Genomic DNA, 15,125 nt, shown 5'->3' on the forward strand with positions numbered 1-15,125 from the left:
ATCCCCGTGATGAAAGAACGAGTCGTGTGGCGCCATCTATCAACACGCCCGCGTACGGCGCTCGGCGTATTCGCGCTGCCCCCAGCGAGATGGGATTTTAATCGGGTACGCGTGGAGGGATCGCGCGCTTCGCGAGTTGTCAATTCGCGATTCGTGATTGAATAACCAGTTTTCACGCTGACGCTCGCTCGGTGGACTCGTCGGTAACGAGGCGACGGTTCGCGGCGTCCAGGCACCGATCGACAGAATGGACACTGGGATCTCGTAGCAAAACGCCAAGTGAAACGCGCGAGTCCGTGGGGCAGGGTGCGATAGGGAAGAGAAAGAGAGAGAGAAAGCGTGGGGGAGCGAGACGGAGCGTGTGAAGCCAACGAAAGGAAGAAGAAGGCAGGAAGAGCGGAAAGGCAGACGTTGGGAAGGCAGCGGGAAGGATTGCGAGGTCCGTCACGCGCCAGGTGTCTCGCAGCGGAGAGGCTGCCTGCTGGAAAACTGCGCGCAGTTTCCCCGGGAAGAAACCAAAAAAAATGAGAACGATCTCTTCGTAATCGGTAAGCGTATCCACTATGGTCTTCTTATTTGATTAAGTTTATTCAGTTACCGGATCTTAAAAGGCACTTTCTCCCTCTTTCTCTTTTCCCCTCCATCTTTCACTCTCTCTCTCTCTCTCTCTCTCATTCTGTATAGCTGGACGTTCTGTCAGACGGCCGTTCCAACGGCTACACACAATAGGCAGCTATTTATCGATTTTTCGACGGCCGTCGAACGCGAAATTCACGCGACGGTAGGAGGATCTCTCATGCGGCTCGTCGGCGATCGCGATCTCTCTGTTTACCTGGCACGTCGCCCCCGCGTCGCGCGGCGAGGCCTCCGAGCTGTCAGGGACAGCGGACAACGTTTTAGGTTATGTTTGTTGTGTGACGTTCCTATTGTTCGAGTAGCGCGTCGACCCGTCACCCGACACACTCGATGTGTCACACCTCGATGCGCGCGGCATACAACCGTCGCGTCTCCCAACGCTCTTTCGTCATTCTATTGTTCCGTCAAGCTTGATCGCCATAGGCGTGTTAAAATTTCGACAGTCACTCCGACGCGACATTGTCAGCGTGCCTCGATCGACGTTTCATCGTTTCATTGTTTCCCCAACAGTGAAACCACAGGAGGAGGACTTAGCGCTCGAGACGGTGGGAGATGTACGGTGCCGAGCGGGAAGAGGTGTCGGAAAGTTGGTTGCACACGTATGATTTGAGCAGCACGATGATACCCAACGTGAGCACGGCGCTCGACGACGAGGAGCACTTCTGCAAGCTCATCCTCTACAAGGAGATCAGAGATTCCAGGTATAACACGCATTCGGACAGTCCCAAAATCAGTGCGGAAGCGGGTTTGCGCAGTAGATTCAGATCCGCTGCAGATACTGTCGGTAGGTTGCTGGCAGAAGTACAAAGGGATCTGCGGACAGAGTATGATGACGGAAACCGAGCAGGATCCGTTTCATCTAAATGCCTGCATTCAGCAGAGAAAGTTCAGTCAGCTCTTAATGATTATCGGATCTTGATTGGTATATTCTCTTGGAGAAAGATCTACTTGTAAAGAAATCCAAGAGAATATTCCAGTTGCAGTCTCAGCTTATGATATACTTTGGCACTGCTTTGACAAGCTTCGATACCGCGGCAAGAGAATATCAATCAAACTTACATAATGTTTAGAAACTCGCGAAGAAATTAATCTTAATCTTAACCTTAATCTGCGGACGCAGGTGGCTATAAATCCGCGACGGTAGATTCGACCGACGATCAATGAACGGAACGACCACGTGTGTCTCACGTGTGTGTGTGTGCGTGCGCGCGTGTGTCTGTTGTTTTTCAGGGTGCGAATATGGGACGTCGTCATCTTAGTGCCGAATCTCTTGTTCCTTCTGTTCATCGCCATGCGATTCAACCGAGCGAGGCTGAAGCTGCGCGCAACAAGCAGTCCGATATTCTTAGCGTTTTACGGTCTCGTCATTTGCAACGTCGTGATATCGGTGGTACGCTGCGTGGTGTCCATGACGGTGAACGCGGCGGCGACGGTCGGTGGTAAGGCCGACAAGGTGCTCTGGGTCACAGTTCGATTTTTTCTACTATCCACCGAGATGAGCGTAGTTATATTTGGTTTGGCGTTCGGTGAGTGAAATCCGGGTCGGCGAGCAACACGCACATCGTGCACCTCGAGCTGAATTCTCTTTCTGTCGGTTCCTCTCAGGCCACTTGGACAGTCGCTCCAGTATTCGCCGAGTATTGCTTGCTACGTCGCTCATAGCCTTGGCGTTCACAATCACTCAAGGAACGCTGGAGTTGGTCTTGCCGGACGACACGTTTCATATTCCCAGCAGGGACTTCTACGTGTTCGGTCACGGCGGCATGATGTTTTGGTTCTGCAGCAGTCTCGTTTTTACCACGGTACGACACTCACACACATTATACGGAGGAAAAGTGCCGTTGTATCGGTAGAAATTCACCCGACCGCGTCGTGTTTGGCGTACGCGGCGCCATTAATGAATCCGAGCCAGTTCTCCGTTGGGATTCTAGATGAAAACAAAAATTCCCTCGATTCCGATAGCAATGTCATTGAAACTGATGTATCATATATTGTTTCCCTCGTCCCGACTCGCCGAGATTCTTGGCTTGCGGATATTAGGATGAGAAAATTGCCGAGTCTCACGATTTAATTTCATGTACGGCTTAATAATCGTTTATTCATTAAGGGCATTCCGAGGCACAAAATTGTGATTGCGCCGCGATCGTACAAAGCCTGCATCATCATTTCTCGGACTGTCTCTCATCGAAAGAAGAAAATTTGACAGGCTTATCGTCGGGCTATTCAAAACAGGCGTTGATAAAAGAGGCGTTTCGCATTTCCCGACAGTGTCACGGGCTTTTATGTGATCGACAAATTCGTCAAACGAACGTCAGCGTTTAAAAGCGATTTCGGTTGGTCGCCGGCGCTTTCTTTCACGCGACGCCACCACGGCGACATGAATGAATCGGAGCCAGTTCTCCGTTGGAATTCTAGATGAAAACAAAACGAAGAAAGGAATGCGATAACGTTGTTTCGTTAACTCAAGTATCAGTTTTAACGATATCGCTGTCGAGTCAGAGAAGATCTACTCGAATTGCGGCGCTGTTTATCATTTCCGTCGATAGTAACGTAGCACTTTCCCCTCCAAGTATATTTACTTCCTATTGGTTGAACGGAGTTAGATAAGCGGACACACGTGTCATTGAGACCATTGATATCGCTTTCAGATATATCTCTTTATATTGATACTGCCATGGACACGGTTGCGGGACCGTTTAGCTCTTCCCAGTAAGTAGTCCCCAGTGAGGATCACGAGATCGCAAAGTCGTCGACGAAAGTCGCGCACGAGCTCTAAAGCGCATCTCGTTGCAGCACGGAAAAGCTTTTACGTTTACGCCGGAACGCTGGCGACGTTGGACCTGGTGCAATCGATCGGTGCTGGTTTCTTAAACTACACGCAGAATCCAGTGGGCCTGTGCATCGTAGACATCACCGCGGCGGTGTATCTAACTCTCTTCACCCCTCTGGTTTACCACACGTTCCTTTCGGAGTTCTTCGGGTAAGTTTCGTCCGCACTCGAGGCAACATTCGGGATCAGGGTCGCATCGTAAATTTATGCCGTACATCAGTCTCAATTAGGAAATCATTCACGTATCCGATATTCTGATGTTAGTTATGAGAAGATATTTAATGTTAAAAATTGAAAAGCCGATACATGCAGGTAATATATTTTATCGCTTAAATTCACCTGTTGCCTTTTAAATAGGAAACGACAGTGTTCCCTGGTTCCTCTTTCGTAGCATCGTGAAATATTAAAATTGTGCTGTTACGTTTAAACCAAATAATTTCTTAATATATTAGACGAATACACAAATGTTATCGTTGAAATTTACCTACGAGCCTCAACAGAAACAAAACATAAAAACAGGATTTAGAAAATGTGAGAGAAAGACGAGCCGTATCATGAAGGATTATAGATTATTCGTTATCTATACATAGATATATAATTTACGTTGTCTACGCGTGAACGTCCGACCCTGGCCTCGAGATCCGTCGGATCATCCGGACGATACATTTCGGGGATTCGTCTTTCTGTTTCAGGGTCTCGCAGCCGTCGATAATGTTCTCGTACAAAGCGCAAGTGGACGACGCGATGGACGAAGACACGGTGTCGTTGCCGCATCAACAGAGTTTCTCGTCCTTGAAAACCGACAGCGATTACATCTATCAGGTCCATACACCTTCTATTCACATGCCACTGTATGACTCCCAAGCATCGAAGTCGTTTATTTCCAAGCAAAGAGCCTCCCTATACTCCCTAACGTCGGCGAAAGAGCCGAAAAGTAGCGACGCGGACAACAACTCGCAAGTAACGCTGTACCGCTCGACATCCGGTGTTAGGAGCTTGGGTAGGCGTCTAAGCGCGGAAAAGGGTACCTCGGAGCTGACGAATTATCCCCTGATCAAATCCGGCGCTCTGTCCGACTCGCAAAAGAGCTCGCCCGATCTGAGATTCTCCGGCCCGAGCTGGAAGGCCGTGTCCGTGGCGCACATCAAGTACGGCGGTCCCAGTAGCGTCTCGAATTTGCTCCTCTCCACCGATACCGCTAGTAACTTCCTCTATAACCCGAGAGCGAACGACAGCAACGTTAATCTGTTCCCGGTTCGGACGAGGAAGAGCAGCTTAGACGGGACGCGCCGCGTGCCGGATCACGCGATGATCGAGCGCGGCAGCGCGGAAGTAGCCCCCCCGCCGCTAGAGAACACGTTACAGTCTATCTTGGACAGCGGCACGTTAAAGGCGGCCGACACCGACGTCTTGCTAGAGAAGGGCGGCGCCGATGCGCGTTCGAGTCACTCGATAATCACGAGGCGGTACGAATTCCCCGGGGTGGTCCGCTCGGAGGACGCCCCGAGCGTGACGCAGCGACTACTCCCCAGATCCACTTCCTTCTGCACGGCCGACACCTACGGGAAGAACGATTCGAAGGGTCGGGAGCCGGGCGGTTTGAACGATTACCTGCTCTCGGTGACGTCCCCGAAATTCCAGAGGCATTATCACGGCAGGAACGAGGCGAAACGCGAGCCGTCGCCCCGCGATCATCATCGTCCCGACTCCTACGCGCAAACCGAATCTTTGTAAATAACCTCCTGTCGGCCCGCAAACAAGCTCCGCAAGCCGCTCTTAAGTAGCTGGTCTACCACACACTTGTACATATACTCGTAGATAACTTTACACGTTGTTAATTTTACCGGTTGGTTTTATCGATTAACACGGAACAGATCTGAACGTTGAGAATTATCGGGGGAGGGGGCGTCGCCGCCGCCGCATACCGTCTGATTGTTAATCGCTAAGTTGTGCATTATAAATGCGTTAAATGGTGAGGTACCGCACGTGAGCTTCATCCCGACTAACTTGTAAATATTTAGCATGTCTAGAAGTATAATCTTGATTAAACGTATATTGATGTAGCCAATGCACTTGGTTTCATTTATTTACACTAACTTGACGATCTCACAACCCCTTGGCAATGGTCTACACACCCCGCTTTTTTCTCTCTCTCTCTCTCTTTCTCCTTCACGCGGAAATTCACTCCTGGAGTCTTGCCGGATATTTTTACACAAAGTGACATTTTGTTGCGCGGCTACGTGCGTCTATGTGTGAGTGCGTGTGTGTGTTTGTGCGCGTGCACTGTTCGCACCGATAGCTTCAATGTCGCGATGATGCGCGTTATTTTCTCGTTTTCACGTCCTTTTCACAGTTCGCGATTACTGCGCCATTCAATTGGCCGGCATATCGACGCATCCCCCTCGCGGGATTCTTTTCTACGGACACTTCCGGCGAATCGCATACGTTGTAGTTATTGTGTACGGATACCTCCCAACAAGGAAACACAGAGAGACACTCCGTCACACAATTGAACACGGTAGCTTGATGTGACGTTTTAATTTTCGAAACAGTCGCCAGTTAGCGATGATGTATACTAAATGTTAACAAATATAACGTGCAATGTTTTCTAATGCGGATTTTGATCGCTCCAGGAACGATTGATAGCGTGATAAGTCTCCACCAGCCAATTATAGAACTTAAAACGTCCGCGATCGTTTCTGAAGCGATTCGAATCTATTTCAAAAGAAGAAGCTAGTGATTTTATCGTCAATTATAATTTTTATTCATCACTGTCATCCAAAAATATTTGCTATTTGGCAAAATATGAGTGTTATGGAATATCAACAACTGTTTCGTTATTACAATGATGAAAATATATCATATATAGAAAGACTGAAAATACGCCAAAAATTGTCATAAAGAGTGAAAGCAATACTTCGGTATATTTAATATTACAAATATAAAAATTATATAAAAATTATCAAACAATTGGCAGCCTTAATACTAACACGAATGTTCGGCTTTGTAGTTCTGTGTCGATTTGTGTTTTATTGTGTCAGGAAGGCACTTGTGTCGACATTGTGTCACCTGTGTCTCTTGTTGGAAGGCACCCTATGTTAGTTTCACAGTAATCTTCTTTAACCCCTTTACTGGCAAGCTGAATTTCGCAAAAATGCTTGAGTTGGCAAAAATGGATTTCCAAACGTTAAGCGGTGTCATTGAAATTTTGTGTCTAGAGATTTTTGAGGTCACTGTTCATGAATATGAAGTCAAAAATTTACAAACACAAAATGATGGGCTCAACATGGCGACTAAAATGATGATTTTATTTCATCAAAGTAAAAATGGAATCTGCAAATTCCCTCTATATTTAATGTATTTTTAAGTTGTTAGTTGCGAATCAATAATTAAAACTGTTAATTTAAAACAAAATACCGGAATAACAAACAAATATATATATATATATATATGGATAACACACTGTTTTAGTTATCTAAGGCTGCATTCCGATATTCACTGTCAGTATTGAAAATTTACAGTTCATGTTATGTATACTGTAGATTTTAGTCGGAACGTAGCCTATATTGGTTTGAGTATTCGCCATTTCGAATTTTTATTTTTAAAATTTACCGTTGAAAAGAACGACCTCAAAAACCGCAAAATGCATTTCAAAATTTTTGTAAAACCTTTACGTTTATTTAACTTTAGATCGGCCGTATTACATCCGTTATTTTTAATTTTTAATTTTGAACTTCACTGTTAAACTGAGCGATCCCAGAACCTTTGAATATTTAATTTGAGAAATATTGAACTACCGGTAATACATCAAAATACAATATTGCGTTTCCGCCAGTCAAGGGGTTAATTAAGAACTTGCTCTCACCGGTGAATCGCAAAGCGGAATGTTCTTCTTCTTTTTGCAGAATCACAGTGTTTATGACTCGACCCAATTCGACACGAACGCTACGCCAATCAACCCGCTCTATGCGGCATCGCTGCAAAGTCCAGATAGTATTACCGGTTACAGTATAGACAGTCAAGAGGCGCAGAACCCGCCGAATGGTTACCAGCAATGAACCGTCGTAAATGTCGGCGCTCTGTATGTGCGCGCGAAACGAACGAACCACGAGCGAATCTGGATACGAACGATTATCCAACGCATCAAAAATCGCAAATCTACCAAGAGCTTTATGAAATCCAGAGAATCTCATGTTCTCTCGCTTTGAGAGCGTGTGTCGTAAAAGTGAAGAGAAAAAACAAGTAAAGAAAGAGGAGAACAAGGAAGAAGGGAAGGGAAAGGGAATTTGTGAATCGGAACAAAGTATAGCTCCGGTTGCTGTGAAACCTGTCGAAGGAATCTAGTCGCTCTTGAATACTGTTAAGGTCGTAATACGCGATACGAATGCTTGCGGTCTCCATGTGATAGTTGGCGCGACGCGTGCCCAACGCGTGATTGCGAAACGCTGGGAGAAACCGCAAAGAGAAAAAATCGAAAAGAAAAAAAAGAAGAAAATGAAAGAACGGAAAAGTTGCTCGTTATATATAATTTTTAGTTCGCTTTACTTAGAACGTTCTCGCGAGAAACAAGTAGAGAGATCACTACTGATTCGTGTTAGTTTTGTACTTAAACTCAAGAGATTCTTGCTGCACACGAAGGTCGAATTTCCTTTCGGCATTAAGTACATTTGTCACGCATTTATCAAGGGAAGTATGAGATGTTCAGGTCATCCCAAAGAACTCGCGTGTATCCTCTCTCTCTCTATCTCTCTCCCTCCCTCTCTCTCTCTCTCTCTCTTTCTCTCTGCCTCTCTCTCGATGACACTCAACATGCGTCGAAGGTATCGCCGCACTCAGTTGACGTTCAATTATAAGCAGAGTCTCGAGGGGGATGAGAAAAACTTCTTCGAGTTTTATCCTAGAATAACATCGGGCGATTCTACCATTCTACCTGCGCCGAATCATCGTTACCCGTCGAAGCTCAGACACGACGATGATGGAGAGACACGTGACCTTTTGGGATACCCTGCATATCAAGTGCGATAATCATCCGCGCGGTAATAATCATTTCCGTATTGTTTTGTATCGAGAATCGCAGGCTGCCTTGTGTCCCGGCTTTGTGGATTCTCAACGCAAATGTGTGTGTGTGTGTGTGTGTGTGTGAGGGGGAGGAAGAGAGAAAGAGAGAGACAAACAATTTAGATTTAACTTTTGGAAAACTTGCTTATCGTTTCTCCGTCCTTCTCATCAAAGTGGTGGACCGTCGTGTCGCACGAAGGTCCTCCTCGATTGCGCGCGAAGCGGCAAGCCGGACACTCGCTATTTTCCTACTTTTGCATCGAAAAATCATTAGATCGATTAAGGACAATAGGAGTCATTATAAGATAATAAAACGTCTCTCGCGCGCGCGCGGAGATAGGGACTAGTTAGACTTTTAAGGGAGGAGAGGAGGGGGGATGAACTCCCTTCGAGATGCTCCAGTAATTATTACGAAGACTCCATCCATGGTGTATATATATGATCTGTACTCTAGTGTAAAGGGGCTATTTATATATATATATATATACTAACATATACATATATATATATATATACAAACCACGTATATATGTATATATATCGATATTACGTATCTATACGTGAGCGCATCGTAATTCAACTGGTGAATTCCGGCGGGTCCTAGAACAATGGCTCCTGCGTCGCTCGTGTTTTTCAATCGACGGACCGCGCAGGAGGGGAGAATAAAAAAACAAAGAAACGGAAATTAAGGGAAAAAAATTAGCGTTTAGTAGTTTCGCGCGAGGTTGTAACGTAGACACTTCTCCCGCCGTTCTCCCACACGAAAAGAAAAAAGAAGAAAAAAGCGAGAAGACGGAGAAAGGGGAAAGCGGGAGGCGAGGGAAGGCTAGTAGTGACGTAACTACTGTGTATTTTCTAGCGTTAATCTACTCGAATCCTGTATATATTAAACATACGCGATACGAAACGGTATGCATGGAACGGTGTTAACACGATGAGTCTCTCTCTGTCAATTGCAAATCATTCTTGCTTTTTACGATCTCCGGACTACTTACTCACCCTGCATTCCTCCCACGAGCGTTATTCGCGATCGTCTTACTATGTGATTCTTTTGTAAGCGTCGAGTGCAGCGTATAAGGCAATATTGTGACCGCGTAATGCAACTATATTTAATTAAGAGAGAGGAAGAGCGAACGACGAAATAAGACGAAATAAATTGCATTTCAATGTAACGCTCTCGCGTTCTCTCGTGCGTTATCTCATCCACGTACCTGATTTGCCCGCAACGAAGAAATTCGAAGAGAGAGATTTGCAATAAAGGATTAGCTCTGTTGAGAAAAACCAGGTGAGAATCCATATAGGAAATACGGAATCCCACGGTTGCCCTTGAGGATTGAGTACCCAAAAACCCAAATCCTAGGCATGAATCTGTGTGGATTCTTACATGAATTTTAATAAACCATATGGATTTCCGCACACCGCGTGGATTCCTATATGGATTTTTAATAGCCTACATGGATTCACATGAGTTTCATTGGATTTCTATAGGGAATCCGCCTGGAAATTCGATTCCTTATAACTCGTGTGCTTATATGAAACTTAGCAGTTAACAGAAAATTAACCTTCAAACTCTGCTGATCATCATTATGCAAATAAAGGTCAGTTTGAATCAATTGGTAATCGTGATGAAAGTGTTAACGATGTCAGATTCAGAAGATAGTAAAAGTGGTGATCTCGTTTTAAAACATTCCTAAATCTTATTCTCCGTTTCTTTTATCGTGTTTTAAACTACAACTTATTCTTAATATTTTACCTTCAATTCGTTATATTTATATTTAATTCCTCGTCCCTTATTCCTTTCATCGTATCTGAGCTCTGAGAAAAGCGAGGGTGAATGGAAGACACGGGGATTTTAGTTGCCCGAGCGCTCGCTAGATGGCGAGGTGTGTATATCCGCGCACGACGAGGTCTGCGCTACTTCGGGCAGCTGAGAGAATTCACGTGTCACAAACATATACAGCGAGCAATAGTTTATTACAAACAGTACAACATCACCGCGTGTCTTCGTACGTCTAAAAATATCGTAGAAGTCATATCTTGTTAAAAAAAACGAGTAAAACAAGTGTGGCGTTTGTAACAAAAGGTAACATGAACGACGATTGGAAGGGTAACTCGAAGACGTCGGTATCCGCGACGCAATCGTGGACGGATCATCGCCATAATCCGTCATCGCGAAATCCTCGTCGTTCCCAGGACGGGATCGTTGACTCGAGCCGCTTCGTGATCGGTACACACACACACACACACTTGACGTCATGAAAAACTTTCTCTCTGCACATCGAACTCGGTCAATGGCGCGCATTATTCAACGAGATTCGACGGCGAGATTGTGCTCGCCAGCGCGGCGTGTCGAGCATATCGGGATCGGCCGGTCTAGCGTGACTCATACTCGGCTCTCAATATTCCGCAATATGTACATATATAAATATCCATATATAATAACTCACGCGCACAAATCGGATCGCAAATACGCGCCACAACGCGCGTACGGCGAAAGGCGGATCCGCGAAGAGAAAAGAATCCGTCGTTGATTAAAAACCCGACAAAAATGTTTATACAAGATAATATAAAATTATATATAATTATATGTGATTTATACATGAATTTTGTCTCTATATGTAGCTATATACATAATTATATACAATTATATATATCCACACGAAGTAAAAATACTATTAAGTAAGAATATTATTGAGCGAAGAACGGAAAAGATAATTTGACTCAATTAAATGTTTACACCGTGGGCAGCCACGAGTATAAGTATTTACCTCAATTATATTCATAGTATCATTCAAGTGTAACAGCATTTTTCAGATTTGGACATATATAATTATATATGATTATACACAGGCACAAACATATAGCGACAAAATTCAAATATAAATTCAAACCTTTTCCCAGGAAGCTCATTTTATCTTATCGAACGCGTTTTTCCTTCACAGTTTGGACGGCAGACGAAACTCCAGGGCCCAGGTTTTCTTCACTATCGGGTCGTCGCTTACGAGAGACCGCAGCACGTCCACATCTGAAAGGGAAGTAAGAGCGAACTGTGCACTTGATTTCAAAACGGATGTGATATATATATAGGGACCCTCGAGATACACAATCGAATGAAAGACGAAAGGCAAATAGGCGAAAACCCGTATGTATTTATTTCAGTTTTAAATTTATTCGATATCGTCGAGTATTTCCATATTTTCCACAGCTGTATTACCGATATTCGCCTCATTTTTAATTCCAACATTATCTTAGAAAAAAAAAAAACTTGCAAGTCTACGTTGTACGTGACGAGTTGTTTATAACGAATAAATTAAAAGAAGGGTCGTTGAAATCGCCCGGGGAAAAATGATTATACATGATTATATATAATTATATAAAATCATATATGAATTTTGCCCATATATGTGGTTACATATGATCATATATCCGTACGAAAAAAATGATTTATGTCATTTAAATGTTGATGTCATGTGCTATCAGAAGCACAAGTATATATATTCCCGGGCAATTCCCGGGCGATAACAATTCCAAGACGCGAGTTTATTACTCGCCGACATGCGTTTCGAATTTTCGCGTGAAGTCACACAAGTTGTCAGAGATTTCGCTTACCGGGCGCTTCTTTGAGAGACATTCGGCCTTAAAAAGGATAGACACCGTGATCGTCACAATACTAATTTTTTGATACGTCACAAGAGTCACGGATAATGAATAACTGTAAATCACGCGGAACAGTAAATCCAATACCCGGAAGCATTTGCTTCGATTGTATTTGCATATAATTTAAGTAAACAACAATATTTTTTCGTCGTGGAGATGTATGATTACATAAGTCATATATGGGCAAATTTCGTTTATGATCTTTTTCTTTCCCGGGCGGTTGAATATCACAGACCGTCGGCTGACTTTTGTGCCGAAAAAAGACCGCGCCTTTCCTCCCGCTGTCGGGACGGCGCGAAAGAAACTCCGGGTCTGCTTACAGTCGCCGCGGCCAAATTGTACAGTCGTTAGGTGTCGTCAGGGTCAATTTAGATTTGTTTACTGACTGTCAGTGAGCAAGTATTGCCGCAGGGGCTTGCTCAGCACAGCGACCGGTACCGACAGGCTCATCCGCTGGTAGTGCACGCTACTGTCCATGGACTCTACATTGGAGGCGATCATTCCCAGCATTCTGCCGGTCTTCCGGCTGATTATCGGCCCGCCGCTGAAGCCGCTCTGGATGCAACAGGTCGTCATGAGCATGCAGTCCAACGATTTGGACACGATGCCGCAACTCACGGTCGGCCGGGTCGACAGCAAGAGCGCGAATCCCACGGCGACCACCGGCTCGCCTGCGGACAAACGCCACGTACTTCACCGGGGTGGAGAACGCCAGCGAGCGAGTGTGCGGAAGGTATCGTCGTTGGGGAATCATGAGGGAAGGAGCCCGGTCGAGGCTGGACTGCGGATCCGGGGAAATTTTGCGATTGTCACGACGTTAATCAGTCGACAATGGGGAAACTTGATGAAAATTGAGAAAAAGGCACCGCATATATGTAACCGTATATATCGTAAGTTCGTCATAAGTATTCAAATGATTTCAAATATATCCTGAATCCTAGTAAGTTTAATATTTCAAGCGAGAGTATTAAATTAAAACAAACTTCGTTTTGTATGCGCTTATTTTAGTTAAATTAACCGAATTTGACCTTTTTTTTACAAAGTATAACATTCTTGAAGAGAAAATAAGGTCTTCCTTTGAGTGTATGGCGATAAGCTTTCTCAAAATTTGTGATGGGTATATATTTTGAGGCCATATTATGAAGAAAATATACTTTGCTGAAGGTAACTATTACTTAAAAGAAGATGAAGTAAACAAAGTGAAAGTTTTTATTCCATCGGCAAAGTTTTCGAGTACGGCATCTTCTTGTGACTCGTCATCTTTGTGCCGTGACGCAGATATAGTTTTGAAAAGTTTCGCACGCACGACATGGTCAATATAAGAGCGGGACTCTTATAGAACACGGGCGATAATAGGTTTCTATTGCGATCGCGCAAATGGACGATCACTCGTGCGTTTCTAAGTTAGAAGAAGGACAGACCAAATATCAATTTCACCCCTACCGACGATCAATTGACCCAATTTCTCGCAATTATAAGTTATTTCTGCCCCAATGGAAAGAGGTCAATGTCCCGCACGGCAGGCGCCAACGAACCGCCCGACACACCGCCGTCGGTCGACATGTCGCTAATATTTTTCTCATTACGAGGAAGCTACGGAAATGAGCTTCAATAGACTGTCCGCAATTCCCGGGCGATAACAATTCCAAGACGCGAGTTTATTACTCGCCGACATGCGTTTCGAATTTTCGCGTGAAGTCACACAAGTTGTCAGAGATTTCGCTTACCGGGCGCTTCTTTGAGAGACATTCGGCCTTAAAAAGGATAGACACCGTGATCGTCACAATACTAATTTTTTGATACGTCACAAGAGTCACGGATAATGAATAACTGTAAATCACGCGGAACAGTAAATTCAGTAAGTAAGCATAAAAATGAACAAGTAAACGAGAATCCGTGGTAAACCGAAACGTTCCGTCTGTTTATAAATTAAAGTGAAAAATTTTGTTCACATTTAAAATATACATAAAGTAAAATATGGGTCAAATTGACCCCCATGCAAGCACTTGCGTCAAAAAAGACCACGTGTCTACTCTTACGGGTTAATAAGTAAATTTAATTTTCATTCAACCAAGTTAATTTTACTATTAACTTTTAACTTAATTGAAAATAAAAATTAACTTACCCAATCCTGAGCATTACCTTGCACGATCGGAGCATCGGAAAACTGCACGGGTTCCAACGATGGGTCCAACATGCTCGGTTCCACCCTCAATACAGCGACGTCGTAAGGCAACATTTCCGTGTTACTGAACAATAACTTTGCCGGCACGCGTGAATACCTCCCCCCTCTAAATATAACGATCGATATCTCCATTTCCGGCGCCTGTCGCACATCAGAATTCGCTTCGAGTAATTCTCGTAACTTCGTTACTCATCTCAGAGACCGTTTCATCGCTGTATTATTGTCTTTGTCTTTCTAATTTTTTTTCTCTCTTTCTTTCCCAGCCCTCCGAAAAGTTTGATTCAGCCTTACCTCTTCGATGACGTGTGAACACGTCAGGAATGTTCCGGTGTCTTTATCAACGAGAACGCCAGTGCCTTTATTGATCCCGCAGGTAACCATCACGACGCCTCTGTCTAGCGCTTTTTTTTTTTCGTTAAAAAAATAAATAAACAGGCTGATTTTTAAGAGGACGAAAATTTTACGGGAAGGAACGTAAGACAACGTTTTACGAACCACTTGGCTTATCGTGACGTATGGTGGACTTGATCGAAGGCAGAGGACGATGTTTTTGCTGCAGAACCACGGACAAACACAGCGCGAGATTGGCGGCGAAGGTGTAGTGCACCCATTCATTTTGGCACCAGGTCATCGTCACGATCACCATCCCAACGAGAGTTCGGTTTCCGCTTGTGTAATAACACGATAATAATAACAACGCGAAGACGTTAAAGAACGCAGGAAACCGCGTAATAAACGATTGATTCTATCAAGAACCGT

General features: G+C 44.5%; 2 protein-coding genes and 1 long non-coding RNA gene across 7 annotated transcripts in view; 2 read left to right on the forward strand and 1 right to left on the reverse strand.

Annotated features, from left to right (window-relative positions):
• The first annotated feature begins 51 nt into the window (after positions 1 to 51).
• Positions 52 to 9,696, forward strand: LOC106748490 (transmembrane protein adipocyte-associated 1 homolog). 3 transcript variants are annotated; one of them, XM_014627064.1, is made up of 8 exons: positions 57 to 548; positions 1,147 to 1,337; positions 1,867 to 2,162; positions 2,242 to 2,438; positions 3,285 to 3,345; positions 3,430 to 3,616; positions 4,159 to 4,288; positions 7,372 to 9,696. In XM_014627064.1, the coding sequence occupies exons 2-8, from the start codon at positions 1,189 to 1,191 to the stop codon at positions 7,522 to 7,524; spliced, it is 1,173 nt and encodes a 390-aa protein (XP_014482550.1). In that variant the 5' UTR covers positions 57 to 548; positions 1,147 to 1,188; the 3' UTR covers positions 7,525 to 9,696. The 3 variants fall into 3 exon arrangements, with proteins under 3 accessions (XP_014482548.1, XP_014482550.1, XP_014482549.1); XM_014627062.1 differs by lacking the exon at positions 7,372 to 9,696 and having other exon boundaries at positions 52 to 548; positions 4,159 to 5,534; XM_014627063.1 differs by lacking the exons at positions 57 to 548; positions 7,372 to 9,696 and adding an exon at positions 596 to 900 and having other exon boundaries at positions 4,159 to 5,534.
• Positions 9,697 to 10,479: 783 nt separating this feature from the next.
• Positions 10,480 to 15,125, reverse strand: part of LOC106748491 (peroxisomal leader peptide-processing protease) — a 73,394-nt gene continuing 68,748 nt past the window's right edge. For all 3 annotated transcript variants that reach the window (XM_014627067.1, XM_014627065.1, XM_014627066.1), the window contains 5 exons: positions 14,862 to 15,034; positions 14,658 to 14,767; positions 14,324 to 14,507; positions 12,568 to 12,852; positions 10,480 to 11,549 (listed from right to left, as the gene is read on the reverse strand). In XM_014627067.1, coding sequence (XP_014482553.1) covers positions 11,461 to 11,549; positions 12,568 to 12,852; positions 14,324 to 14,507; positions 14,658 to 14,767; positions 14,862 to 15,034 — 841 coding nt within the window. In that variant the 3' untranslated portion in view covers positions 10,480 to 11,460. The remainder of the gene's footprint in view (positions 11,550 to 12,567; positions 12,853 to 14,323; positions 14,508 to 14,657; positions 14,768 to 14,861; positions 15,035 to 15,125) is intronic.
• On the forward strand, positions 12,766 to 14,905 carry LOC106748496. The gene is made up of 3 exons (XR_001374763.1): positions 12,766 to 13,071; positions 14,630 to 14,739; positions 14,815 to 14,905. It is a non-coding gene; the product is annotated as an uncharacterized LOC106748496 (long non-coding RNA).

This window comes from Dinoponera quadriceps, unplaced genomic scaffold (genome assembly GCF_001313825.1).
Source record: "Dinoponera quadriceps isolate SergipeBrazil2010 unplaced genomic scaffold, ASM131382v1 scaffold2915, whole genome shotgun sequence".
Classification (NCBI taxonomy): Eukaryota; Metazoa; Arthropoda; class Insecta; order Hymenoptera; family Formicidae; genus Dinoponera; species Dinoponera quadriceps.

Bases quoted from the DNA above. Each gene is read 5' to 3' on its own strand.
- LOC106748490 (XM_014627062.1), top strand. From the start codon at position 1,189: ATGTACGGTGCCGAGCGGGAAGAGGTGTCGGAAAGTTGGTTGCACACG. The intron at 1,338-1,866 runs GTATAACACGCA...GTTGTTTTTCAG, and splicing joins AAGGAGATCAGAGATTCCAG to GGTGCGAATATGGGACGTCG. The intron at 2,439-3,284 runs GTACGACACTCA...TATCGCTTTCAG, and splicing joins GCAGTCTCGTTTTTACCACG to ATATATCTCTTTATATTGAT.